We start from the raw sequence: 26,957 nt of genomic DNA on the forward strand, positions 1-26,957 counted from the left end.
TCATCCCACTCCAGCCCCTTCTAGAAAACCCATGTTAAATACCTTCCTCATTTCACCAGATGATGCTATCCCCTCTATTCCCACTTCTGTAATCATTAAAAAGCAATCTTCCACTTGTGGAATAATATTTATTTATAGAGCAGTAATAAGAGGTTTAATCTAGTTACCTCTAAATTAAGCCTATGGAACAAAGACATGGGCATTATTTATGGCAAAGCCCCAAATCTTGGCTTTACCCTTTTTCCTTATATTATGTCCACAGGCAGGCACCTTTGACTCCTTGGTTGCGAGTTAAGGCCTTATTTTTATTAGAAAACACAACAGAGAAGTGATAAACAAGTGCTGGGATCTTCTCTGGGTCAGAGTCTCAATGAAGGTCGAAATTGCAGGACAGGTCAGGGTAGCAGCTCCAGGTTAACAAAACTGATTTTCCATCATGCACTGGGTTGGCTGGTTCTCATTCCAGACTATTTAAGTCTCTTCTTTTGTCTAACCAAATACTCAGCACCTACAGGGTCAAAGCAGATAGCAAGCTATGAATCTTAAAAGGTACAGAGGTTTTAATACAATTTTCTTTGTTTTTCCACATGAGATTTGACTGTGCTTTTTTCTTTAAAATATGATGCTGCCCAGAAAAGAAACCATCAAATGTCTTCTTCTGGCTACTATGTCTTATCCCCTATTGATGTGACAGTGTTAACATACAATATCAACAGGTATAGGAACAAAAAAAAGGACAGTGACTCTAGCATCTGGTTTACATGTTTAGCCCTCTGGCTTGAGGCTCTGGAAGCAGGAGCTCCCATTACCATTCCAGCTCTCTTGAGAGTTCTTCAGCAGTGCTTGTCTTCCTAGATGACTTTAGTTTACCATTAACTCTGGACCTACTGAGGCTCAGGTTTTTCCAAACCAGTAGGTATGATGTCAATCCTTCAGGGCCTTGACTCATCCCTAAATATAAACTCTGGAAACACTTCAACTTCACCCATATTCTCACAGATTTTCTAAACCAGATTCCAGAGATTACACTCTTTTTTCTTGCAACTCTCTACATACAGTACCTGAATCTGCTCCAAGACTTCTCGCTGCATCTCCACAGCCATATGGTACACATGATGATCAGAGTCATTGTACATCACAGCATTTTGGAACATCAGCATCAGGTCCCGCTGGAACTGTGCCATGGTGCGAATCCGTCCCTTAGACAAGTTCCTTTTCAGGGTAGTTAAGTCCATGGGTCTACAGGTGGCCAAGAGAAACCAGAGGAAATCAAACATTCATGTGGAACATGTAGTGACCTAACATGCTCTCTTGGAGAACTAGCTCTTAAGGAAAATAGCAGTAACGATAACAATCCCCACTAGATATAAAACAGCAACAGCAGTTAATCTCTGACTGCTACTACTTACAATAGGCCAAACGCTATGTTGGGTACTTTCTATATTAACTCACTTAAACTTCCCAATAAACCTATCAAGTACATACCATTATTATCACCAATTGGCGATGAGGAAACATCTAAAGATGTTAAGTACTTGCTCAAAGTCATACAACTTGGATTCCAATTCAGAGGCAGCTTGACTCCAGAGCCCACTCCAGGCCCAGCCACTACACTCTACTATTAGAGAAGTGGTGGCCCCAGGTACCAAAGTTGTAAAGAGCTCCAACAATCAATTTTTCACATGGTTATTACAGACTGATTGTTTACAATGCATAGTAATATACTAGGTATTAACCTACTGACTGCATAATCAAAATCTAAGAATTTTTTTCCTTTTATGGAGGTGAAAAGAGAATCAAACAAATATTAAGACAAATAAATTATTAATGAGACAGAGCATGGGTATATAAGAGAAGGCACAGCAGTGTAGAAAAAAGACTGAACTTAAAGGTAAGAATCTGGGGTTAGTTTCAGCTCTGCTATTTACTGTTAATCACAGACAAGTCATGACCACCTCTGAGCTTTCGTTTCCTCATTTATAGAATGAGTCTGTCTCCAAATGTCCTTTCCTGATCTTTTATACTCTATTAACACACTGGTCTGGGACGGCATTTTAGGTGAAATATGCTATAAAAATCCAAAATACTGCCATCAACCAGTGTTTGTAATATCATTTGGATTATCATCTTTGCCTTTTAAAGTTCTGCTCCAAAGAACAGTGTCAAAAACTACCGAAGGATAATGTAAGATTATAATGAATGAATCATATTACTTAAAAATCAACACTAGAAAAAAAGCCTTTATTATCATAACTTTACAAACTTATCCAGCTATAAAACATCTCTTTAGTTTGTAAGTAATGTAAATGAAATAAGAAATAATCTAATAGGTGGGAAATAAAGTATGAAAAGACAAATATAAAAGCAACCAGCCTTTCTCAACCCCTTTTCCACTGACCTTTTCACCACATCCTTGTATCCTGGGGCCTGCCTTTCTGATACAGGCTTCAGAAATGGACTGCTGAACCTGTAAGGGGACAAACCCAGAAAGGAAAAAGAAACCCTAGAAAGTCGCTCAAATTAGAAGAGTGGCTGTGAACACCAAAAATGGCTTGGAGATCTACCTGTGACTGGCAATCATCTTCCAGACTGGTAGTAGAGTCTTTTTAAATAGCAAATGATCCTGAACAGGGTCACTCTGGCTTAAATCTGACCTATGGGAAAAATGGGACAGAAAAAGAAACAATAACTTCACAAATGGCATTCTGTCTCCCCTGGTGGTAATGAGGTTTTCTCAAGACATAGTGCTACTAGTTAATATCTGAAGGAATATAACACCATAAGAATATAAACATATTTAATGCTTCCATAAGGGACCCCAAACTTTATATTCTCTTGTGGATCACTATTACCCAACGAAGTAGTTACCTTCTTATAAAATATACTATAAGTCTACAATCGACTGTGCTTTTTGGCATCTTGCTGATTTTGCTCCTCAGCGCCTGTGACTCTAAAGAACTGACCTATGAAAGTACTTTGTTCACTGATGTTTCCCAACTGCCTGGCACATAGTAGATACTCAATTATGTATATGATAAATGAATATCTGTTCCTGTTTTATGCAGAAATATGCCACATGGATAAATGTCTCTCCCATGTTTCAGAGAAAAAATTACTTGGTTTCACATCCCAAGGAATTTTCTTGCATTTTATCTGAATGCCAAATAATTATATACTTTTTCTTTCTGTATAGTACTATTTAAAATACCTTTAAAAAGTCATTTATCCTCATGGCCCTTTCTTCTCTGGGCTAAATTGTCTAATTTATTTAGTTTTTCTTCAAAGGTGCAACTGTTTGATGTTTTATTTCATTTTATAATTTTCCCAGTTGGCAAGTTTTCTATTTACTCCAAAATTAAACATCATGTTACCCCTCCCACTTTATACACTGTATTATTCTCTCTAAACGAGTTCTCTTCACACCTAAGGCTTCACAAGGATGAAGCCTTTATGCACCATATTGCATTTGAGTACAACTCACATCTCATTTTATCTTTCTCCAATTTCAGCAGTTCTGCATAACTATTCATTTTCATGATATAATATCTTACCAGCATCTAAGTTATATACCACAAAAATCAATTTATCCTTAAATTTAGAACCCTATAAAAACAAGGCATTTAGAGTCCAAAACAGACCTCTTCCTTTGTTTCTAGTCAGTCAACCAGAATGAACAATAACCCCTTGGCACTGGTGCAATTTTATTCACACGTCCACACAACAGATGTTTAGTTAAGTTTCCATTATAAGCAAGGTACTACACCAGGTTCTGTAACTTCATAATCAATCACTTTTGCGATATTTTAAGAAATAATTTCTTGCTTACCTTTATTTCCATCTATTTGGAAATGCATGCTAGGCAACTACAAGTAAAAGTGTGGGAGTGGAAAGGATCTGTAGACTGGGAGTGATGCTCCAAAGGCTCTACTTCCCTTTGAGAGTCAGTACAAACTAAGGGTGGAACTAGAAAAGAGGAGCCTGGAAAATGTCTATCTTTCAAAGTCGTTTTAAGCTTCCCTGATGATAAAACAAGAACTCAGCTTTCTATCTCCCCTTAAACTATCTAGCCAAGCAGACTCAATTACTAATATCTATTTCTTTCTAATAAAGATTTAATGTTTAATCTAAATTCTAATAGTGTGGAGTATGCCATTCAAGACACTGAATGCCATGAGATAAAATGTCCCAGATTAGAGATTTCCCGTTTTTTAGATAGTCATCATATGCCATCTGCTCATGCTTACATAGGAAGTAACAGAAAAAGCAAAGAAGTAATTCTTTAGTAACCTAAGTTTTAAGCTGTATTCTATTTGTGTAACAAAAATCTGAAATCTGCTATTTAAAAAACATATATGCGTGGTTCCATTGTATACCTTAAACAAAAAAAAAGTCTAGAATAATTATTGGTTTGCCTTCCTACAGATACATGGATGGATCTGGGATTGTCTAGTAGAAAAAAAAAAACTGAAACACTTCATGCTGTCTTCTCTCAATAGGTAAGACAAAAGGACCAAGCCTGGAAAAGAACTATTTTTCTGACTTAAAAAGAAATTCACTTTACAAAAAAAATTAAGATTCTAAAATGTGCCCCATAATTACTTATAAAAAGATGAGAAAATTATGTAAACAATTTCCCAAGATTTGTGAAAAAAAGAGAGTATAACTTCAAAATAATTTTTAATTTCAGGTTAATAGAAGCCATTTTAGTATTCTTAAAAAGTACATTTTGTATAGTATTAGACATAAGGGACAGTGACTCAGCAATGTTTCTTGAATAAATATAATAGAAAGAAGGGTTATTTATGAAAGATTCTTGAATGTTGAAACATTTGTTTTATAAGAGGAAATCATAGACTTCTATTTATACAATAAAATTTTATTTAATTCTATTTCTAGAGTTTTCCAACTTAAATTTTCTTTTTTTAATTTACAAAAGTAATCCATGTTCATGGTAACAAATTCAAATAGGCATAACAGCAGCAAAAATATAAATCTCAACAACCTTGGATAAATATCTATACTTACAGCTTTGAGGAGGTAGCATGGCTGAAAAGGATGTCCACCAGAGGAGGCTCCTGAATGCTGAAGCCATCATCACACTCACCTGAGGAGGGCTGGTCTTCCATCTCTGACACATACCCTTCACCCAGGTCCTCCTCTTTGGATTCTTGCTTAACCTCTCCCTGGGAATGCCAAGAAACAAAGAAAATTTTAGAAAGAGATTTACTATCTGCAAGGTAATTTTACTTGTATGGGGTAAATGAAAGCTGACCTTAAAGTGAAAAGAGGCCAATTATATAAAGCTATAAAATAAATTAGTTAAAGGTAACTTAACTAGACCTACGTAATGAATTCTTAGTAACAATTATGCTGGAGAACTTTGACACTGTATCCTAAGAAAAAAATTAAAAAGCAATATACTCAATTCTAGATGGATGCTGTATTCTTTTAAGGCTGTCATTATCATTTGGGATCCTGGAACTAACTAGTCTAGCTGGTCAGATAATATTAATGATAATAGCATTCTAAATTTTACTGATTACTTACTATGAGCTAGGTACTACACTAAGTGCTTTACATGAATTGTCTCATTTAAACCTCACAGCAAACTTATTAAGATAGAGGCACTATTATTCCATTTATAGCAGAGAAAATTGAGATTCTAAATGTTCACTAACATGCCTAAAGTCACACAGCTAAGTCGTGCTAAAAGCGGGATTTGGACCCAGGTAGTTGAACTCCCTGGAGTTAACCTATGTGCTCTAACCACTCTACTCTGCCTCCCTGTGTAGAGGGACAATCAGATGGCCAGTTTGAGTTATTCACTTACCTCTTCATTCTCTGTGAGGAGTTCCTGAACTGCACAAACATCTGAGGGAGTTGGAGCCACCTCTTGCCTTCCATTTTCTCCCACTGATTTCTCGGCTACCAAGGGGTCTACTATGGTTAAAAGTTCTTCAGAACCTCTGCAGGGCTCCACTTCTCCTTCAGTAGCTTCAATCTCACTTCCTTCTTGTCTGTTACCAGGTGAAGGACAGCAGCCTTCACTTGATTCTTTGCTGCTAATGCACAATGGCTCCATTAAATAAGCTACCTGCAATCACAATTTATTGTTAGATGCATAGGAACACCAATGGTAATCATCTACATATCAATAATGCCACATGATTACATTGCCACTGTAACTAAGTCTGAGATGGCAAATAAGTTAATTCAGTCAATCATTTTAAATGTATTAAATATCTTATATACATAGGCACTGGACTCATTGCTGGGACAAAACAGTAAACAAGATAGATATGGTTCTTGCCTTTTCAAGGAGCTTATTTTCTAATTTTTCATCTTCAGTGTCAACTCTGAACAATTGGGAATGATAAGCAAACTGCTGAAATTTTTGTCTGCCACAGACAATGCAGATAGAAGTGGCAATATCTGAATGGGATCTTTGCTGATCTTGAGATAGGTTTTCCTGAATATGTGTAGTTGCTGCATAAATATAAACTCTGTCCAATTGTTTATTTCTGGTCCTTAGCCCTTAACCAGGGTTATAAGGACACTGTAAAATAAGGCCTTGGAGTCTTGATGTTATAAACTTCAAGAAGAGTTTGGGCAAGTTATCACCTCCCATGACTCTCAAAAAATGAATTGCAAGAATACTCTTACAAGGCAGTCCTGCATACAGAAATTTCACTTTCTATGATTCAGAGTCCTAATGACTGAGATTTTAGACTATTCGGTCAAGAAGTACACATTGGGCACATATTTGGTTAGTACCAAGTGCTGAAGACACAGCAATGAACTTAGTCCCTGCCACTGTGGAGCTTATATTTTAGTAAACAACATTACAAGTGGTTAGAAATATGTACAGGTAAGACTCTTCCAACTTTGGAAATTATGGCTCCCCATTACCTCAGAGAGAAAGTGGAGGAGGTTCTGGCGGCTGACTTGCTCTGCCTCGTCCTGATATTCCTCACTGCCTTCGTCCCCCTCAAGGAGCTCACTAGGTTCTCTCCCTGGGCTGCTTTCCTCTAGTTCCTCAGCCCCTGGCTCCTCAGTTTCCCTCCAGCTGCCCACATCAAGGTCCAGACTAGAGTCCCATGAGCTGAAGAGGGACCTGCAGTCGTTGCTCAATTCAGAATCATTGGGATAGTCTCGTTCAGAATCCAACCAAACCCACTCACGCCCCATCTGTAAATACACAGAAAAAATGCATTAAATTCACTCAAATCAATATTCCTAAGGCATTTGCATCTCCTAAGCTTGCTAGAAAGAGGCCAGAAATTACTTTCCACTCATCATTAAGAAGAGTAAAAGATAGCTGAAAGGAGACATCAGGAGATGAAATCTCTGTCATTGGAAATAAAAAGAAGCCCACATCAGAGAGTATAATAAAAATATTGCTCAACAGGTATTTTTTCTTGGATTTCCTCATACTCCAAAAGAACTGGAGCATAGTCAGCTAAACAGAATTCCTCTATCCAAAACCACCCTTAAATTCAACTGCAAGGCAGTAAATTTGAGAGACAAAGGATATTTCCCTCAGCGTATAGACATTCTTAACCTATCAACCATTAAATCCACAAAATATACTTTAAGATTACCTGTGGCAACCTTCTGTTCATATCCAAATTTCATGTCTCAGAAGTTTAAAATGTCGTCCCTTGCTCTCATTATACTACACTACCTTGGTTTTCCTGTCCCTTTGTCCTCTCCCTTTACACCTTTCAACAAATCCTTGTCATCTATGTTCTTGCTTGGTCCTCTGTTTCCTTATTATTTCCTTTAAAAATGTATATACTTTGAGGTTTCAACTTTGATCTCTATTCAGATGGCTCCCAAATCTCTCCACCTTTACTTATATGAATTTTGGATCATTTCTCCATGTACCCAAAAGTCAGTTTGGGCTTCCCTTTTTGTGCCCTACCATCTACTTCGATTCAACATTTCAAAAACCAAAATTACTCATCTTCCTGAATATCTCCAGAATCATTTGCTCTCCCTAATTTCCTTATCCCCACCATCAACACTATTTTCTTGATCCTGTTTTGACTCTTTCTTCTCTTATATTCAATAGGCAAGTCCACTTCCCAATTTTCTTCCACAATTTTTCTCAATGCCCATCCTTTGTTCCTGAATAAATGCCATAGCCTCCTGGTCAGTTTCTCTATAATCTGATCTGCTGTAAGAAAATAGTGTCCCTATTCAAGGACTCACAGTAGCTATTACCTCAATATAAATTTCTCAATCTGCCAAAGTCCTCCATTAAGCAAGCCCATTTTGCCTCCCTGGCCTGGTACCTGTACTTCACAATTCTTTAGTATAATCCCTGTTCTGATTTCATTTGTCTCCTTATTGTCCCCACCACAGATGCCTACATTGTCAAATCAGCTTGCTAAGCTTATTCATCACCTCTACCAACTCAAAACTATGTCCTTCAATAGACCTCCTCCGCCACAAGCTTCTCCAACTTTTAGGGCTTCATTCCTTCTATCTTATCCATGTTTATGGATTGCTTGGGAATATACTGTAGTTAATTTTCTAAACTCTGGATGGAATTCCTATCACTTCACAAAGACTGTATCTTCTACTTCCTTAGTATCCTAACAAGCTTTAAGTTTTAAACCAAAAAGATCTGACTTCTATTCATCTTTCTTAAACACATCTTTTTCAAGAAGGCTCAAAGTACTAGACGATACTCTATTAACATCCGTCTCTTTAAAATAAAAGGCTCATAATTAGGTTCATTTCATGGAGTTGATTTTTATTAAGAGAAATTGGAATAAGGTCAGGTGATAAATTTGATAATGCTTAAACCGAGTGTAGCCTTCAAATAGAAATGTTATAAATTCTGAAATACACAAGACTACTACACACAAAATAGATAAGAAGGAAACAGTAATATACTAACTTACAAATAACCATATGCAAAAATAGTATTAAGGACAAATGTCCAAGGTAAAGGTAAGTGCTACCGATGTCCATGCTCTTATCTTCTTTAAGCAATGCCATGAACAGAACTCTGAAAACCTTTACGTTTTCCTAAACATTCAAGAAAAGCTGAATAAGACAGCGCTTATAGCACAATGCAATACTTTAACCTATTAATTATAAATTCAATCTTGGTTACCTTCTCTGTGCTGTAGAACAGTTCATATTATAAGACCACTTCCCTGCTCTAACCATCTCATTTCCACAAATAATGAAAGTTATCATGCAGAAAAAAATCACAAGTTTGTGCACACACACACACGTACAAAAAGAACACACCAAAGGCTAGAGTTTTCTTTCAGAGTTTATTGTGTACACACACACACTTCACAGGTTTTTTTAAAAGTCTGTACACTTCACAAGACAGTACAAATTAGTTACAATCTGCTAGCTACACATTAGGACATTAACACAGCCCATGATTTTTGCCCTAAAACAGGCAATTATGCTACTTCAACTCTCTGAGAGAGATTTTCCTAAATCATGTCACATGGCCCAGGTGCCTCCTCTTCTGCAACTTCCACTTCTGGAACTGGGCCCACATGCCCAAGCATGTTTACTTTTTCAGGTCAGCTCAATGAAGGTACTCTGAAACTTCATTTTTTCATTTTCATATCAGCTTCAATGGCACAGCGGCGCCCCCTGGTGCCCCCATCCTAAATGACAGGCAGACAAAAAAAGGGAGTATGAGTGAGTTGGTTAAAAAGAAGGTACAACAAGAATGCTGAGGATTTGGTTTCTTGGGGGAGAGGGGAATCAGCAGAAAAATCCAGGAAATGAGGGGCATATATCTGTCTTCCCACAGAGTGTGATAAAAATAACCTGGTAGTAGTTTGTGAGAGGATTATGTATTACAGGGTATCTTGCTCCTGCCCACCAGAGGTTGCTGGAATCCACCTGGGGTCCCACAGAATGACTATTAGTCATCCCACCCAGCCCCAAATTATGTGCAAAGGAACAGGAATAGTAAAAGAAAGGTGGGAGAGTCAGAAAGGGCAGTGGATAGTGAGATTCTTGGCTAACATACCTGTCCAGCTGTTGGTCCCTATAAGAAAGGCCTTTCCTGCAGACTGACCCTGGCACTAGTTCCCTAGCACCTCCTGATAGTTGTTTTCCATGAGATCAGGACAACCAGAAGGCTTCTTTCCATCTGCTGCTCTCTCCCTGTAGCCCAGCTCCTTCCTCTTGTGCAATACTTTGCTGTCTTCAATAGATAAAAGATCCTATTAACCAGCTTTGCAACAGCCAGCCAATTGCTTGGGGATCCAGAGTCACTGTTGCAGGTCAATAAGAACGGAGATTACAGTGTTCTGTCTGTGGTACAGGCTGAGGCCTGTAGGCAAGATGAACTATTGAACACTTCTGCTGGGCCAGGCCATTTTTACATTTCTAACGTGCAAGGACTCTAAAATTTTTAGAGCTTGAGAACACAAGTTGCCTCTGAGGCAAAGTGAGAACAAAGATACCACCTTGCATTTGTATAACATTTTTTTCCAAGCCAGTTCCATGCCTATTATCTCATTTTATCCTCACAACATCCCTGTGAGGTAGGCTGGACAGGTACCTCATTATATTAGCTCCATCACAAAGATGAGGAAAACAAGGCTCCATGAAATAATCCAGTCAGTTTAAGATCATGTGGTTTTCTAGTCCGATGCTCTTTCCATATCATGCCTCAGTGCCCCATAATGAACATCACAGAGTCAGAGGATCATTCAATTCATGGAGCAAAAGTCTTTAGGCTAGCTTTACTAAGCTCATCTCTAATTCCACCAGCCACTACTGTATGCAGTCGTCATTGTTACTGAGATCTTCATCTTAAATTTTACTGAGTGTTTGTGTATCAGGCATCAGCCTTGCAACTTAGTATTAGGGGAAAAGAAAAAAACCATGTGCTGAATATCTGCCAGTATGAAGAACACTTAAAATCCAGCTAGTAGCTGCTGCTCTGAACAATCTTCTATTTGTAAGAAAATTGGCAAAAGGTGAAGTCAAGAAATAAGGAGCAGGTGCATCCTAGACCCTTACCAATACTTCATTTCAGCCTGCTGAACTCATGAAAAGTCCCTACCCAGCCCACACACACACACACACAAACACACACACACGCACACGCACACACACAGAAAGATAGGAGTGCAGAAAAGACAGTTTCTTATTCAATGATCTGAATAAACAGAAATTCAAGACATTGCCACAGTCTGCCATGTTGGATTTCCCTCTGCCACCCACCCCCAGCAGGAGCTGAGAATCTCTGTGGCAACACCACCCCTTGCAGCCATTCAATACTTACAAAGAGAGAGAGAAGGAAGGCAGGAGAGCCCATGGGGACACTGTCCTGTTAGAGGACAAACAAACACTGATCAGGTTCCACGGAAACTCTAAGCCGCAAGCACCCCAAACCTCAGGATAGAGACACAAGCACCACACATACAAAGACAAAATTTAAAAACTCAAGAATAAGAGGAAAGAGATCCAAAAGCAATCTGGCCATTAAGCCTCTGGAACAGGAACTGATGGTCCCCAATTGCTATAAGCTAAGTCGTTTACCCCACCTTGCAAGCACTCTCTCAGAGGAATTAGTAATTCACTCACTCAGCTCACAATTTCTCCCCTGTGACTGGGCCTTTCAGTCACAACAGGTTTCTTTTGTTTGGATGGGAGCAAACAACAACCATTCTCAGATTTATATGCACACCATTGGAATTCAGAAGCCCAGCAGTAACATAAGGTTCTTTGGATGCTTCAGACTTCTAGCACTGGCATACTGGCCCTTTCTTGGTCTCCTCACCTTCTCTGAAGCATCCTGTTTGCGGGTAGAATCTCTCCCTCGAAGACTTTTAGCACTGATCCCAGACTCAGATGTTTGCATAATCAACTGTGTGGCCAGGAATTGCTGTAGGGAGAAGAAATACAGTTGGCCCTAGAGACCTGATCCAGTAGGGAAGAACTAAAGACACCTTAGGCTTTGTAAACAGGACTTTGTATAGTACCTTTCTGCAATCAGCATCCAAATATTTCTTGACTGATTAGAATTTTAACATACTAGGTTTTAATTCTAGCTGTGTGTGTTCAAGAAATTTGAAAATGCCAAATGGCTTTTTTTTGCTATAATATAGAATCGAAGTCTCTATCCTTTAAGAATGAGAAAGAGAATAAAACTAGATGAACCAAAGAACATCAAGTAAGCTAAGTACTTGGCAGACTCTGCAGAGATAGACCATATCCCTTCAAGTTCAATATCCCGAAGGAAGTCTGATAATGCAATTACAGGATAGAAGTAGGTTACCTGTGATGAATAAGGAGAAGAAACTCTATTTGTTGATTGTCTACTATATACACACTTAATGTAATCAAAAATATACACTCACCATTTTATAAGAATTTTATTAAAAAACTTCAAGAAACTTGCCCAAGAAAGGTGGACTATTCTCTCACAATTCTTTTACCAATCCAACATGAGAAAACTAACATCAATCCAGAAAGAACAAAATTTTATGTTCCTAACTATTCCAAGTAAAAGCCACAGCACCCCTTCCTGACATCAATATATGAATTACTCCCTTGAGTATTTTCATTTCATCCTTGCTAAAACACTAAGGATCCTCAAAGTACCTGGATCTGCTCCAGGACATCTCGCTGCATCTCTACGGCCATGTGATAGACATCATGGTCCGAACTATTATACATTACAGCATTCTGAAACATCAGCATAATGTCACGCTGAAATTCAGCTGTGCTTCGGATTAGTCCATTTTCAATGTTTTTCTTAATAGTTGACAAATCCATAGGCCTGAAAAAAAGAACAGGTAAATGGTAGCAGAGAGGGGAAGAGGGCTCAAATGAATCCCTGAATATATTACCATACAGATCTCATATATCCCTTCAGTCCTAATTGTCAGGTCTCAAATGCCAACTCCTCATCCTGAAACAAGCACTTAACCCAACGTCAGTCTGTATGATAAGCATTGAAAAAGGTAATAAAAGAGGTTAGTTCTTTTAGACTATCATTGGTGATCCAGCTACTGAAATGATCAGTTTAGTACTTGGTCACTTTTACTCATTATCAAAAACATTTGCTTTAAACTTACTGTCTAAAGTAAAAATCCACTAAGACTGGACAATTTACAATCCAGGGAAGTCAATATGCTGAATGGATTGTGGCTTACCTCTGTACAATGCTGTGATAGCCAGGTGCTATGTCATCTGTAACAGGCTGCAGGAATACATTGGCATACCTGTCCAAAGAGAATATGATGCAATTACTGGCTTATCCTCCAGAAGCACGGGTGAGGGAACTTAACCTAAGTAGCTGAAGGTTATAAGAGCCAATGCCAGCAGTCCCATATAAACCTACTCAGACTTTTTTCTAACCACCAACAATGAGGAGAAGCAGAAGAAAATGTTCCTACTAACTGGTAAAACCTCCACTCACCTATGATTAGCTGCAGCTCTCCATACGAGCATGATAGCTTTCTTCCAGATTTTCTGTGCCTGAATAGCTTCCTGATCCTCACTACAGACAGAGCTGAAATCAAAGAAACACAGAAGTCCCACTAGGCGTAATTTTTTTTAAAAAGTCCTAATTGTTTCTTGTCAAATACAGGTGTGTCTCGTTTTACTACACTTCACTTTAGTGTACTTCATATTACATTTTTTACAAATTGAAGGCAAGCTCCTCCACCAGCAAAAAGATTGTAATTCACTTTATTGCAAATCTCAGTTTCAGTGGTCTGCAACTGAACCCGTGTTATCTCCACAATATGCCTGCATTTGTTCCAGGCCAAAAAAGGGAAGATGAAAAAGCAAGATTAAAGATCCTCTCCTACCTCTCACCTTCACTGCCTTGACCTCAAAGAATCTGATACTCACAACTGTGAGGAAGCAGGGCTGCTGGGGATAGAGTCTGCCAGTGTGTGGGACTGCAGCGTAGCATTGTGTATGCTAAAGCCATCATCACTCTCGCTCACAGGGGGTTCATTATCCATTTCTGACAAATAGCCTTCTCCTTGATCTTCTTCCTTAGGCTCCTCTAGGCTAGCCGCTTCGCTGACTCCATCTTCCTCCTCGTCCTCACCTGGGGCATCCTTAGACACAGCATGTTCCAGTTAACAAATGTAAGCAAAGCTATCCAGCAAAGCATCATTAAATATGAACTGTCTTTTGGGTTAGATCAGTTTTAGAAAATGACCTAACACTTTCCTGACTGAGCCCTCTATCACTTATACTACCATCTACTTACAGACACTGATCAATCAAGTAATTCAGAACCTGGACAAAGAATAAGACCCAGGATCCTCTTAAAAAGAAGAAAAAAAAAGCTACTTACTTAAGACTAAGCTAAGAGGCGTTCCTTCTTTCCCCTTGCTCTTGAGAGGAACTCTGACCCTGGGTACAAAGTTATCAAAAATAGTTTTTATTGTGTGTCTCATCGGATGGAGCAAGGTCACATCGCATTATTTTAAGTCTGTTGGTTACTACTGTTTTAATAATTCTAAAAAGAAAACTTTGGATGGTTTTCTAGATACTGTAATTAATAATCTAATTTCTTATATGGTCTCCCTGGCTCTGGTATTCCTATTAATTTCAAAGCCCTCTGGATGTATCAAAACTTCTTTGTGCATTATACGCACAGAAAAGTGTGTGTGATAGTCACAGATTTTTTCAGATAGGAAGCACATGATAACATAGTACTTCTACTATGCCTAACTGTCCACTGCAGCTTTTCCTCATGCAACTTCTTAATCAGTCTCATCTCAGAGAATAAAGATGTGAATTTACTGAAATTCATTTAAAAGGTTGTGCTATAAGGAAATCTAGTCACACAGCAAGAGGAATAAAGAAAAGTCTGAAATACCTTTATCTGGCTTCCAAAAATAGTCCCTGATTCTTCTTTCAATGAGTCTGCAGAGGAGAGAAAGACTACCTGAAGATTTTTCCACCTTCGCCTTCCCCTTCCTATGGACAATAATCCCCTGCAGCTCTCCTTTCCATGCTGACCTATTCTACCTCCTCTACTTGCCCACAACCCACGATCCCTCAGAAGCCAAAGCAAATGATTTCAAGTTAGTTACAGAATACAGATTTCCTGGCCTTATTATTTACCTGACATTTCAAATTTGTGCTGAGTCTCTGCCTCTAAAGGATCTTCAATGGGATTTGAGCCATGTGATGGAGACAACATGCTTTCAGGGGATGCCTGAAGACCAAAAAGAACAAATACTGTAAATACTGGTAAGTCACTATAGCTTACATGATTTTATTCTTCAATGACAGTGAGACTACAGAAGAAATTCTAAGTCCTACCCACATAATACAATTCTAATATATGCCTATATAAAAGTAGGACAAGTATGTATATACATAGCACTGATCACACTTATGGGCTTTAGACACACCAAACATCAAACATGTCAGAACTCAGGAATGCAACAAAAAAACTGAAGGCCTAAACTGTCACTTCTTACCTAAGGTATAACCCTCCATTCTTCCAGCCCCTGATCTTAAATACCTCAGTCTTCACAGTTCTAAGTGGAGTCTCATCGCCTTTCCCACTGGAAACATCTGCTTCAGCAATCTCTCCAGTTACAGTACTTCTGGGTTCCTCATCCAAGTCCTGACTCCTGAGTTCAGGTGGCTCCATACTTGTGGCTGGAACAACTCCAGTTACTATTTCAGCCCCCGAAATGCCTTGCTCTGGTTCAGCAGGTTCCATTTTGATCTCAACACTGGGTTCCCTGATGTCCACCAGTTCATGGAGTCCTTTGTTTTCTGATTCCTCAAAGTCCAGCCTCTCTTGCTTGACTGTCAACTCTGGTGCTGGAAGAGGTACTGGCTTGTCCCGTTCCTGAATAGGGTGTTCCCAGGGGCCGGGCAGAGACTGGGGATCATCATTCTCTTCACAGAATGACAGTGCCGCTTCCACTGCTGCCACATCCAGCACTTCAGGATGATCATCTACCTGTCCAATAATACATACACTGTTGAAGTCAAAAAATGAAGACCAAGTCCCTCAATTCTGTTAGTACCAAAACAAGATGGCCTAAATCTGCAGTTTCTCTCCGCCTTCTCTACATAGTAAAAATAACCAATGGACAGGAACCTGTCCTATGCAAACCAGTAACATAGGGATGGCTGGGAAGATGACTAGTATGTCAGCACCAAAGGGCTTTGGGACTACAGAGATGGAAGTTGGCAGAAGGAGAGTTGTTTGTTCATGTTTGAGAACAAACTATGAGAAGCAAGAAGAGGCTGAGGAGAGAAGGCTATGCAGGACCCATGAGAGATTCTTTTGGGCTTTGCTCAATAGTTACCTTATCCTCAATGATGGCAATGATGTCTCCAACAGTCTCAAAATCCAGCTCTTCACCTGTGTAAGACACAGCAATATCCATCTTCTCAGCCAGATCTAAATCTTCCTTCCCATCTATGCTGGGAGCCTTTGATCCTCCAGAAGCTTCTGCTACCCCTGATCGGAAACATTCTTCTTTGATAGAATTGATAATCATGGAGATTTCACTGCTATCCATGGAAACAGTCACAGTATGCGGATCCCCCACAGACTCCATAGGAACACAGGTGTCAGGCTGACTCACTGAGTAACAGGAAGAGAAAAACACCTCAGAAACTTATTTAGTACCAAGTGACCACCTGGAGATCACACCAAGGCTACAAACAGATGACAAGTACCCATACACTAAAGCTCAGAAAGTTATCTTATATCTGCCTACATTTCCTTCTCTCCAGTTTTATCCAGAAAGGTGAGAACGCATTCTCAAGCCCACTGCTATGTACACTTAGCCTTTTCCCCCAGCGCATAAATGCCCATCCCACTCTTCTCACATCCTTGTTTTTCTAAGGATAAAGATGACAAATGTCCATGGAGAACAGAACTGAAACATCTGAATTGGAGCTGATGCTCTCAGTCACCTTTCTCTAACTGGAGTTAAAGATGAAATTTTGAACCTAGTGGCTGCTCAGGGCGTGGGTAAGGGACGCACCTGGAGCTATACTCTCAGGAGTGGAGACAGCCGGAGCAGAGGATGGTGCTGGCAGCGCAGGCATCATGACAATGGTAGCCTGGGACACAGATTCTACAGGGGGTGGCACAAGTTTAACTGGAGGTTCACTGGCAACAGTAGTGAAGGAAGCAAGAGGTGTGGTGAACTGTGTAGGACCAGCTTCTAAAAGCCGGGAAAGAGTGGGAGCACCTAACAGACAAAGAAGTACACAAAATGAGATAAGAAGGAAGCACATGAACAAGAAGCAATAGCCACTTTCTCAACCAAGAAAATTTTTAGTCTCAAAGGATGAAAGCAAGTCCCCTGTTAAAAAAGTTCATTACCTATATCCTTACTTTCTCCAACCTTAAGATCTTCTGCCAAGTTAGGAATGACCCAAAGCACGAGAACACACAACGTGTATGAAAAATGGTTGGAAATTTCTTCTCAGAAGAAAATTAAACAACAACAAAAAAATGGTTTGAATAAATCTGTCACTTCTGCTAAAGTTAAGCATGCTATACACCACCCAAATTTAACACCACTCAAATGCCAATATCTAATGCTTATTTGTTATTTAGTAAAGCCTTTTCTTTTTTGCTTTACATTTTCTACTTCATTTAATTCTCACTAAGCCTTGTAAAGTATATACACTACAATTAATGAGAAGAAAGTGAGACTCAAGAGTCAAGTTATCTATCCAAGGTCAAAAAATCAAGTATGTGGCAGGCCTAAGACCCAAGTCCAGTTCTCTGGTTCCAAATCTCACTCCCCTATTCTATAATCTCAGGTATCTCTAGCACCCTTCCATGATTTTGTAAACCCCAGAGAAGCAGCTTCACTATTAACTTCACTATTTTTCTCATCAATATCTATCAAATATCATTCAGGGCTACCAATATTCTGAAGATGGAATGGATTTAAAATCTTGGGCACTACGTGGTTTAGCAGGTTAAGAGGTTAAGTAGCTCCAATGTTGGGCTTTAAATCTAGGATTGACAGTTGCTTAGTAACAAAGGCTAGAAATCAAGGGCCATCAATGCTGAATTCAACATCTCTGAAAAAGTAGGTAACGGAAAAGTGGTGACTTACCTGAGGCAACAGGGGAGGCCGCAACAGTGTTGGGTGTTTGCTGCATCTCCCCACCATGTATCATGGGAAGGACCCCGCCTACCTCCAGGAGGACACCTGTACTGTTCAGGTGGCCAGAAGCCACAGCCATTTCACTCTCATTTACCTACCAGGGAAGAATAGAGGTGAAGGCTACACTCAAGCTTTCCTTTACTACCACTTCCCAAAAGAGTTCCAGCAGCTGACCAAACTTCATGAATCTAAAAGTTAATGTCCAAAGAGAATAACTTCAGACCCAAGGGAAACTCTAATTTTCAAAACTTATTTAACAAGAGTTCTCTGGAAAAGAGAACCAAATTAATTATGGTTTCAGATACCTCAGGACCCAAGGATTCTACCAACTTACTGTGTGGGTTTTTGTTTTTCCTTAATTAACGTTTAACTAGGAAATCTATTTCTCTTTTGAACTTTTTTCCGTGTCATATTTTAGGTCCCAGGCACTCCCTTCCAAAGTACTAAATCACCACAGCTCTCAAACACCCACAGAAGTCTCCATACCAGTCTGGGGCTAGTAGGCAGGAGGCTGCCCTTCTTCAAGAGCTCTGACAGCAGAGGGGAGGGGGGTGGAGTTGCTTTCTGTCCAAGCATCTTTTTCTGGGGTGAATCATCTGTTACTGGGGTCATGGGGGCTTCTAAGGGTGCAGAGCCTGGAGGAAGGGTGTCAGGAATCCCAGGAAACGAGGTGACTGGGGTATTCGGCAAAGTCCCAGGGGTTACCTAAGAGACAACAGAGAACCTTTATCTGACTTCTCAAACTCTGGAAGGTTCCCTACTAATCTGGATGGGTTACTGTGTCTAACTATTACTTTAACAGTCCTGAGTGGAACTGCCCAGAAACCCTCTACCTCTCTTGTTCTCAGCCACACCTTTCTTCCCCACAATTTTTTCTCTTACATTCACTCAGACCCAACCATTCCACTCAACCTGCCCTTTACAAACTCCTTACCCACTACCAATATTTTGTATTTACAAGGTCATTGTCCCTTATTTCAGCGGGAATTTCATTAAGACTAATACATAGTCTTTTCATCTCTCTCAAAAGATCAAAAGCCTTAATGTCTTTAGGTCCATCCTTATCTTAGAGCACAGAAAAGGTGAATTAAGTCTTTAGATTCTGACCAAGAGAGGAAGTTGCCTCTAGGCCAAAAGTGGTTTCCTCATCACTCAGCTCTCTGCTGGCTTATTGCCCCTTTGCTGATTAATTCTTGCAGATGAAAATAGACTCACCCCAGAGGTGGCTTCTTCCATAGTGGTTACAGTCAAGTCCCCAAGTGGATAATCACTTCCTGGAGAGGCAGAGTCTATAGGAGAGCGGACCATCACAGTAGGTAACCTTCGAGGGGGTGTTTTTACTGCTTGACGAGCTAGAACCATAAGAGAACAATTCCTAAGTCTTCGAGATTAAATAAATGAAACTAGACACTACTTGGCTATTGTATAATAAAGGACAAGTGGAGATGTTTTATTAAAACAGCTTTATGAGTTGGATTAGAAAGTTTTTTTAATTCTTCTAAAAGACAGGAAATGTTGCTTAAGAGAAACTCTCACTCTGAGCAAACTCATTTAACTATTCAACTATCCTAAAGGTCCATGAAGTAGAAAAGTGGTTTAATGACCCTTCAACAGCCTCTTCAATAACTTATTAAGATTCTGCTTTTAACAAGAGGAAAAGACCTCATTGGCTCAGAGCATGTATTCCTAGAGTACAAATGCTTAAGTTCTTCCCCTTATAGAGTGACTGAGCTATTCTCAACTTTTTTACAGGCTTTGACTTCTAAAACCTTAATTATGTTCAATGTCTTATTATTAAGCCTTTGTGTCCTTCAAGGACACAAGGTCTAGTTGGATCTGAGCAGAGCTCATTTTTGTTTCTTCCTGGACATAGAGGGATGTTTTGATTCTGGTAGAAGATGACAGAGAGAACTATGCAAGTAAATTGGAATCAGTAAATTCTATGCTACAAAATATTTTTCAACTATCATTAGCATGTAGTACTGTGTAGTCAACTGCTAAACAGGTTTACTAGGTTCAGCTTACCCTGATATGCAGCATCCGTAGCCTTCCTCTTCACTTCAGCTTCCTCTTCCTCCAATTTCTTTTTCCTAAAGAGGGAATTAAGAGTTAGATCCTAACCAGCTCTAGTTCCTCCGCAGTTCTCAATGCCCTCACAAGGATTTTTTTTTTTTGGGGGCGGTTTGGCTAGCACTTTCTTGGGGAAAGGCCTAAAAAAGAGTCCTTATGAGCAAAACAGGAAATGTCAAGTTATTGTCTAACTACCAGTTCTTCACCCACACAAACCAGAGCCACTTTTAAGTTAGAACTAAGTTACATTTTCACACTGAAATGCTCTATCACATTAACTTCTAGGACTCACTCCCCCCTCCCAGCTACCAGGCCACTCTGTAGCTTTCCCCTTCCAGAATCTCTCAAGTCTAAAGGAATGACAGACAGAGGAAATAAGCCAGATTACTTGAAGAGAAAAGAGGTAAAAAGAGAGAAAAGAGTATACATAGAAAAACGATATAATATAACCCACATCGCAATGTCATTGCAAAGCTCATCCAGTCTGCTGTCCATGTGCCCAGCTTGAATTAGTTCTGCATCTCTTTTTAGCCGTCTGTAAGAAGAAAGAGAGGTAAGTAGATAGATAGGTTTTTAATCTGCTATTAAAAAATTCGACTAGTACTAGAAGTTAGCCATCTCTCCCAACCATTTGGCATCTCTCTGGTAAGTACCTATATTTCTCCTGGGTTTCTTTTATTACTTTCTTTAGTTCCTCAACTCGTTCAGCAGTCAGTTTCCGAACAATAACATCTTCAACAGTTTCCACCACTTCTCCCTTTTCACCCCGTTTCCGTCTGTGGAAAATTGCAACAAACACACAACACACACACTTGAATAAGAGAACATTTGTTCCCACTCCTACTTAATTTCTTTGAGCCTTCTCCATCAGGTAACCACTGATAACTTCTATATTTTTATCACTCAGTAATATAAACTGATATAAAACCAGACTTCTTCAGTAAACACTCTTCCCTAAAGAGATTTAGCTTAAATGTGTGGCTTTGTACTCACTTTGGGGTCTCAGTGGTCTCTAGAAGCTCAGAATACTGAGAAGCACAATGCTGTGGAAAAAAAGTGAAAATATAAGGAGCAAGCCTTTAAAGAAATGACCTTTCAAAGTTTCAAAATATCAGATAGACTGAGGTTTAGAGAGAGGAGCTATATGTAAGATATGAATGCTTTCCAGGAAAGCAAATTACTTAGCAATCGAATTGGTTCAAAATAACCAATACCAAGACACAGAAAGGGGAATCTTCTGGCCTGGAGTTTGAGTATTTGGGGGAAAATCTAATAGCCAATATTTACAGCTAATATCTACTGAGTAGTTATAATATGCAAGGCGCTATGCTAAATGCTTTACAGGTACTACCTCAACTAAATCTTCAAAATAACCCTGAAGCAACTTTTTTCTCTATTTTACAAATGAGAAGACTGAAGATTGTTGTCCAAAGTTATTAAGTGGAGTCATATTAAACCCAGATCTAACTCTCAAGCTTGGGTACTTAACTATTACACTACACAGACAAGAATAGTTTGTAATATAAGCATGCATCAATGGATTGACAAACGGAAAAAAGAAAAAGGGATTCTCAACTATTCTCCCTCTTCATGGTATAAAATCTTTATGATTAAAGGGCAGAGCCTGGAAAGGAACCTACTTCCCATCTCAAAGACTACTCTAAAAGAGCACTTGCTTGGGAACTTACTTTTTGAGAGAACCAGTCTGGAGGGCGGCCAGGTTCTGCAAAGGGTTTAATAGCTCTGCTAACTGATACCCTATAAAATGAGAAAAGCCTTATTACATACCAAATAGGGGGCGGGGGAAGCATGGTGAGAGTTCAAGGTTTAGAGTACAAATCTTGGAATAAAAAATTGCCATTGTGAAGTATACTGAAATGTGACTATGGAAAATGACATAAGGGCTTGAAAATCATTTACAGGGAAAGTCATTGCTCAATGGTTTTCCTAGATGATATATTTCCTGGGTAAAGTGAAGGTATTAGAACTTAAAGTATCATTTCTGTTCATTTAGGAAAATATTTTAATGTTGATTTTGTGTTTAGAAAACACACACCTTTTTAAAAGCAAGTTGTAATTAATTACAGACCCAAAAAAGTTCTTTTGATCCACTACTAAAGCTCCTAGAAATGTAATATAGGAAATAATTTAACAAAAGCAGCAAGCACCAAGAAGAAAGCACCATCTAGACTTGATCAGACTGATGAAGTTAGATTTTTTTCTAAATACCTGTAGAAGAATGTTTAACTTATGGCACTTCAACTCTATGAATATTAAACAGTCCATAAAAATAACTATAAAATACATGTGGTGATACAGAACATACTTATATTAACTATTAAAAGGACAATTTTCTTTTATAATACAATCACACAAACTTTAAAAAAGTTATAGGTATAAAGACTAAGAAACAGGCAAAAATGAAAATAGTTGGACAGAAATAGGATCAAGGAAGAGTGCAAGGGGGCTTCAACTTTATCTGTTAGTTTCTTTAAGATCTGAAGGAAACATGACAAAATATTAAGATTTGTTATATCCAGGTACTGGGTACCTAGGCAATCTATATTATTCTCCACACTTCTCTATGTGGTTGAAATATTTCATAACTTTAAAAAGAAAACAGAAAAAAACCCAAAGAACAGTTTTTAAATTTTGTGTTGAGATATTGGTATAACAGAGCTATTTTCCTTTATAAAAAGTTTACCTGAACATTGTTATATGGATAGCTATAACCAAAAAATAAAGTTTGATCCAAAATTTACACCTTATACCAAAAAAAGCCCCAAACGGATCAAAGATTTAAATGTTTAAAAAAATTTAACCATGAAAGTACTACAAGAAATCATAGAAGAATTATCTTATAATCTCAGACTAGGGAAGAACTTCCTATTTATAACACAAAATCCAGGCGCTATGAAAGAAACGTATTAAGAAATAAACTACATTTTAAAAGTCTTAATGTAAAAATATCAACCATAAGTCAAGCCAAATGGCACACTGGTTTCAAAAAAATGCATCTCACAGCTCAAATAGCTAATCTCCCCAATATATAAGGAGCTCCCCAAATTAAAGACTAATAATCAAATAGAAAAATAGGAAAATTAGTTTATAGAAAAGGAAATATAAGTGGCTCTTTAACACACGAAGATATTCAACCTCACTCGTCATAGGATAAATGTAAATGAAATATATGAGAACTATTTCTCACCCTTTATAATACTGCTAAGATCAAAAACACCTAACACATTCGATGAACCAGCGCATAAAAAACAGATACTCTGATATATTACCACTGGGAGTATAAATTGAAATAATCTCTGAGTAGGGCAATTTAAAAATATTTTTCAAATTTTATAAACTCATATTCTTTGACCCCATTATTCTACTTTATTTATTTTAGATATAATGTATATATAACTATGCAAAGTTGTATTTGCATCTTCAAATGTATATCAATAGAGTAGCAGTTAAATCGATTATGGCATCTCCATAAAAACAATACCATGCATCTGTTAAAAAAATGAGCTAAGACTTTCACATACAGATACACAAAGACATAGTACTAATTTAGAGAAAAGTAGCAGCAGCAAGGTAAAGAACAGTGTGAATAGTATATAACCATTTATGTTTAAAAAGAAGACGGAGAAAAGAAATATACACTTGCTCATGTATACAAAATTAATGCTGGAGAAACATAAGAAACTGCTAATGCTGAGAGATGAGACACAGTGATGGGAGGAAGACAATGTACTATTTTGAATTTTGAACCTTATGACTTAAGTACTTCCTCAAAAAATAAATACAATTTAAAATTTTAGTGTTTTTATGCTATTTTTCTAGTAAAAATGTGAGAATTATAAGATTGAAGTGTATTTCAAACCAGTTTACTTGGTGGTTTGTTCAGTTTATATTTGAGTTGAGTTACATTTAAGTTCAACCTGAGATTTATCAAATTAGTGTGTTTCATTTTGTCTTGGGGTTTACCATTTAATTTGACTCAAGAACAGTTGCCACCTAAAATATCCTTGTTTCATATTTGAAAAGCTATTTTTAAAATATATACAAGTGGCAGAAATGCTAAGTGTGACCCGTAACAGTGTTTTTGTAAACTCATTTGAATGGTTAAAGTAGTAGAGATATACCATATAAACAGTAGTAGCAATATACCATATAAATACAAAAAGTTAAATAATTATAAGACTTAAAATAATAAAAATATCCTGAGGTAAAAGAGAAAAAGGGAAATGTTAAAAATGATAAAGGGTATGTCTGGCAGCAAAAAAGATTGGAAACCACAATCCTACTATTTGGTACTTAAAAAGAAATACTGGAGTGCCAAGACAATTAAATAAGGAAAGAATATAATAGTTTTTTTCAACGAATACTGGGTACTAGGATAGTGGATATCTACATGCGAAAGAGATCCTTGTCTTAGAACATACACAAAATTACCTCAAAATGGATCATGTATAGAGCTAAAATTATAAAGCTGTTAGAAGAAAACATTTATAGAAATAAATGATTTGTTAGCTATGACACAAGCACAAGCAAAAAAGAAAAAATTGGACATATCAAAATTAAGAACTTCTGTGCTATAAAAGGTACCAATAAAGAATGTGAAAAGGCAACACACGAGACAGAAATGTTTACAAATTATCTGACAAGAGATTTGTGTCCAGAACATATAAAATTCAGCAATAAAAATAACCCAAAGCATCTGAGCAGACATTACTCCAAATTACATATATAAATGGCTAATATGCATGAAAAGACGTTCAATAACATTAGTTATCAGGAATATGCAAGTGAAAACTACAATGAGATACCATGTCACATCTGCCAGTATGGCCACAATCAAAAAGACAGTTGTTGAACATACAGAGAAAATGGGGCCCTCATTTCTTGCTGGTGGAAATGTAAAATGGTGTGGCCACTTTTAAAATCAGTTTTGCAGCTCTTCAAAAAGTTAAACATAGACTTACCATATGACCCAGCAAGTGAACTCTTTCAATTCAAGAGAATTGAAAACATAAGTCGGTACCTCATACACAAATGTTCATAGCAGCATTAATAGTCAAAAAAGTAAAATAACCCAAATGTTCACCAACTGATGTATAAAAAAAATGTGGCATACCCATACACAGTCTATACAGTTTAGTCATAAAAAGGAATAAAGTACTAATACATGCTATAATAGGAATCTTGACAGTATTTCACTAAGTCAAAGAAGCCAGTTACAGAATACTACAAATTATTATGATTTCATTTATATGAAATGTCTAGAATAAAAAATCTAAAGATACAGAAAGTAGATCAGTGACTGGGTGAGAAGAAGAGGAGATTGTAGAGTGACTGATGACTGCGCAATTCTGTGAATATACTAAATTTTGTGAATATGAGTTAATTTTATAGTTTGTGAATTATAACTCAAATCTGTTAAAAAAGAAATATTGCTGAAAGGTTAGTATGATTAACTACAGGAATCTACTACTGCAAAAAAATAAATTCAACAGTTTCAGATATCCTAAGCACCTTACCAATTTTGATCTCCACTCCTCATGACAGAAGACGCTAAACACAGTTTCTCTCTGATAGACCATGGTTCTGTAGGGCCAGTACTCAGAAGCTTGTGCTCTGAAAGAAGAAATGGCTTAGAGGCAACCACTGAGACACTTCTAAGCCCCAAAAGGAGGACTAAAAACCTAATACAAAACATCCCAACTTGCAAGGACAAAGTGAACTATTATTGCCGAATCTTGATTTTTCACCTCCCTAGTAAAATATCACCACTGAGATAGTACCTATTCATTGCGTGCAAATTGCACTCTGAGCATTTGGTAAAATATTTCTTCACGACTATTCTGCTTTATAAGAAAACAAAAATAGATAATGTCAGATTAAGATAAAGCAGTTCTCCCGAAAAGCCCAGTTTTAAGAATACATACTTTATTTCAGTATGAACGCACGGGCTTATTTCCCATGATTCTAGGCGGCTACCCCCGTCACTGCCCCGCCTCCTTCTAAACATACATTTACCTCTTTCAGTAAACCCCAAACCACTCCTTTTTAGTTGTCGGACCTCAAAGACTTTTTCAATCCATGAAACGGAAGAAAATGGCTACGGAAGTGCAAGAAACGCAACTTCCCCAGTGGCAGAAAAAGCTCAACGGTTAAAAGATCCCGTTTCTCTGGGAGATAGGATACGGGCCTCACAAACGTTGGTCAGAATGTGAATGGTTCTTTGATACCAGCCACTCCGTAATGTTAACATGTCTTCGACTGTACGCCTGAGTCTCTAGAACACCTTTACCGCTCAACCACACAGCTCCCAAACATATGCTGAGCTGTCTCTCCACGGCCTGCCTCCCTGAGACACGAAGACCCTACGCTTCTGGACCCCTAAACCTCGGCCTTCACCACGCCACTGAACGCAGATCTCGGAAGACCCTGGGCTCTCATGAAAATCATTGCGTGTGACTGATATTTGGTGCCAGGCCTTGGCTCTACAAAGGCCTTGCTCTATATGCAGTGCGCCTACTTACTGCCCGTTCCTGTCGCCATCTTGGCCCCGAATTCTCCAACCCTCTAAAGACCGCCTGGCAGGGCCCAAGCCCGGGGAACTCTGGGAAATAGAGTCTGGGTATTTGTTCGCGCTGCCTCCTGGGAAATGTAGTCTCTACTGGCATCCCAAAACAAACAAGCGCCCCAAACCACTTCTCTTCTGCGCTCTTGGGAAGGAACGTGCTAAAGGACAGA

General features: G+C 38.3%; 2 protein-coding genes across 13 annotated transcripts; both read right to left on the reverse strand.

The window, feature by feature from the left end:
- On the reverse strand, nt 1-9,113 carry LOC120581346 (bromodomain-containing protein 8-like). The gene is made up of 7 exons (XM_039836174.1): nt 6,910-9,113; nt 5,831-6,094; nt 5,026-5,183; nt 2,565-2,654; nt 2,399-2,467; nt 1,062-1,239; nt 1-508 (listed from the first exon to the last, which is right to left on the reverse strand). Exons 1-7 carry the CDS (start codon nt 7,186-7,188, stop codon nt 458-460), a joined length of 1,089 nt encoding a protein of 362 aa, XP_039692108.1. The 5' UTR covers nt 7,189-9,113; the 3' UTR covers nt 1-457.
- Nucleotides 9,114-9,274: 161 nt separating this feature from the next.
- Nucleotides 9,275-26,896, reverse strand: BRD8 (bromodomain containing 8). 12 transcript variants are annotated; one of them, XM_039836161.1, is made up of 23 exons: nt 26,744-26,896; nt 25,739-25,835; nt 21,890-21,959; nt 21,195-21,244; nt 20,855-20,977; nt 20,656-20,736; nt 20,157-20,221; nt 19,347-19,483; nt 18,618-18,836; nt 18,081-18,225; nt 17,333-17,431; nt 16,989-17,198; nt 16,302-16,582; nt 15,500-15,949; nt 15,094-15,187; nt 14,846-14,892; nt 13,861-14,075; nt 13,424-13,516; nt 13,158-13,226; nt 12,604-12,781; nt 11,780-11,884; nt 11,282-11,326; nt 9,275-9,644 (listed from the first exon to the last, which is right to left on the reverse strand). In XM_039836161.1, the coding sequence occupies exons 1-23, from the start codon at nt 26,760-26,762 to the stop codon at nt 9,585-9,587; spliced, it is 2,952 nt and encodes a 983-aa protein (XP_039692095.1). In that variant the 5' UTR covers nt 26,763-26,896; the 3' UTR covers nt 9,275-9,584. The 12 variants fall into 12 exon arrangements, with proteins under 12 accessions (XP_039692095.1, XP_039692099.1, XP_039692098.1 ...); XM_039836160.1 differs by lacking the exon at nt 9,275-9,644 and adding an exon at nt 9,666-10,192; XM_039836162.1 differs by lacking the exons at nt 9,275-9,644; nt 26,744-26,896 and adding exons at nt 9,666-10,192; nt 26,238-26,531.
- Nucleotides 26,897-26,957: the final 61 nt, after the last annotated feature.

Source organism: Pteropus medius, unplaced genomic scaffold (genome assembly GCF_902729225.1).
Source record: "Pteropus medius unplaced genomic scaffold, Ma_sr-lr_union100, whole genome shotgun sequence".
Taxonomy (NCBI): domain Eukaryota; kingdom Metazoa; phylum Chordata; class Mammalia; order Chiroptera; family Pteropodidae; genus Pteropus; species Pteropus medius.

Coding starts and splice junctions, on each gene's coding strand:
- BRD8 (XM_039836160.1), bottom strand. Junction 19,484..20,156: donor TACGGATGCTGCATATCAGG/GTAAGCTGAACC, acceptor TTATGGTTCTAG/CTCGTCAAGCAGTAAAAACA. Junction 18,226..18,617: donor TGCCTACTAGCCCCAGACTG/GTATGGAGACTT, acceptor CTTCCCTGGTAG/GTAAATGAGAGTGAAATGGC.
- LOC120581346 (XM_039836174.1), bottom strand. CDS start 7,188: ATGGGGCGTGAGTGGGTTTGGTTGGATTCTGAACGAGACTATCCCAAT. Junction 5,184..5,830: donor TCCTCACAGAGAATGAAGAG/GTAAGTGAATAA, acceptor TGGCATTCCCAG/GGAGAGGTTAAGCAAGAATC. Junction 2,655..5,025: donor CATGCTACCTCCTCAAAGCT/GTAAGTATAGAT, acceptor TTTTTCCCATAG/GTCAGATTTAAGCCAGAGTG.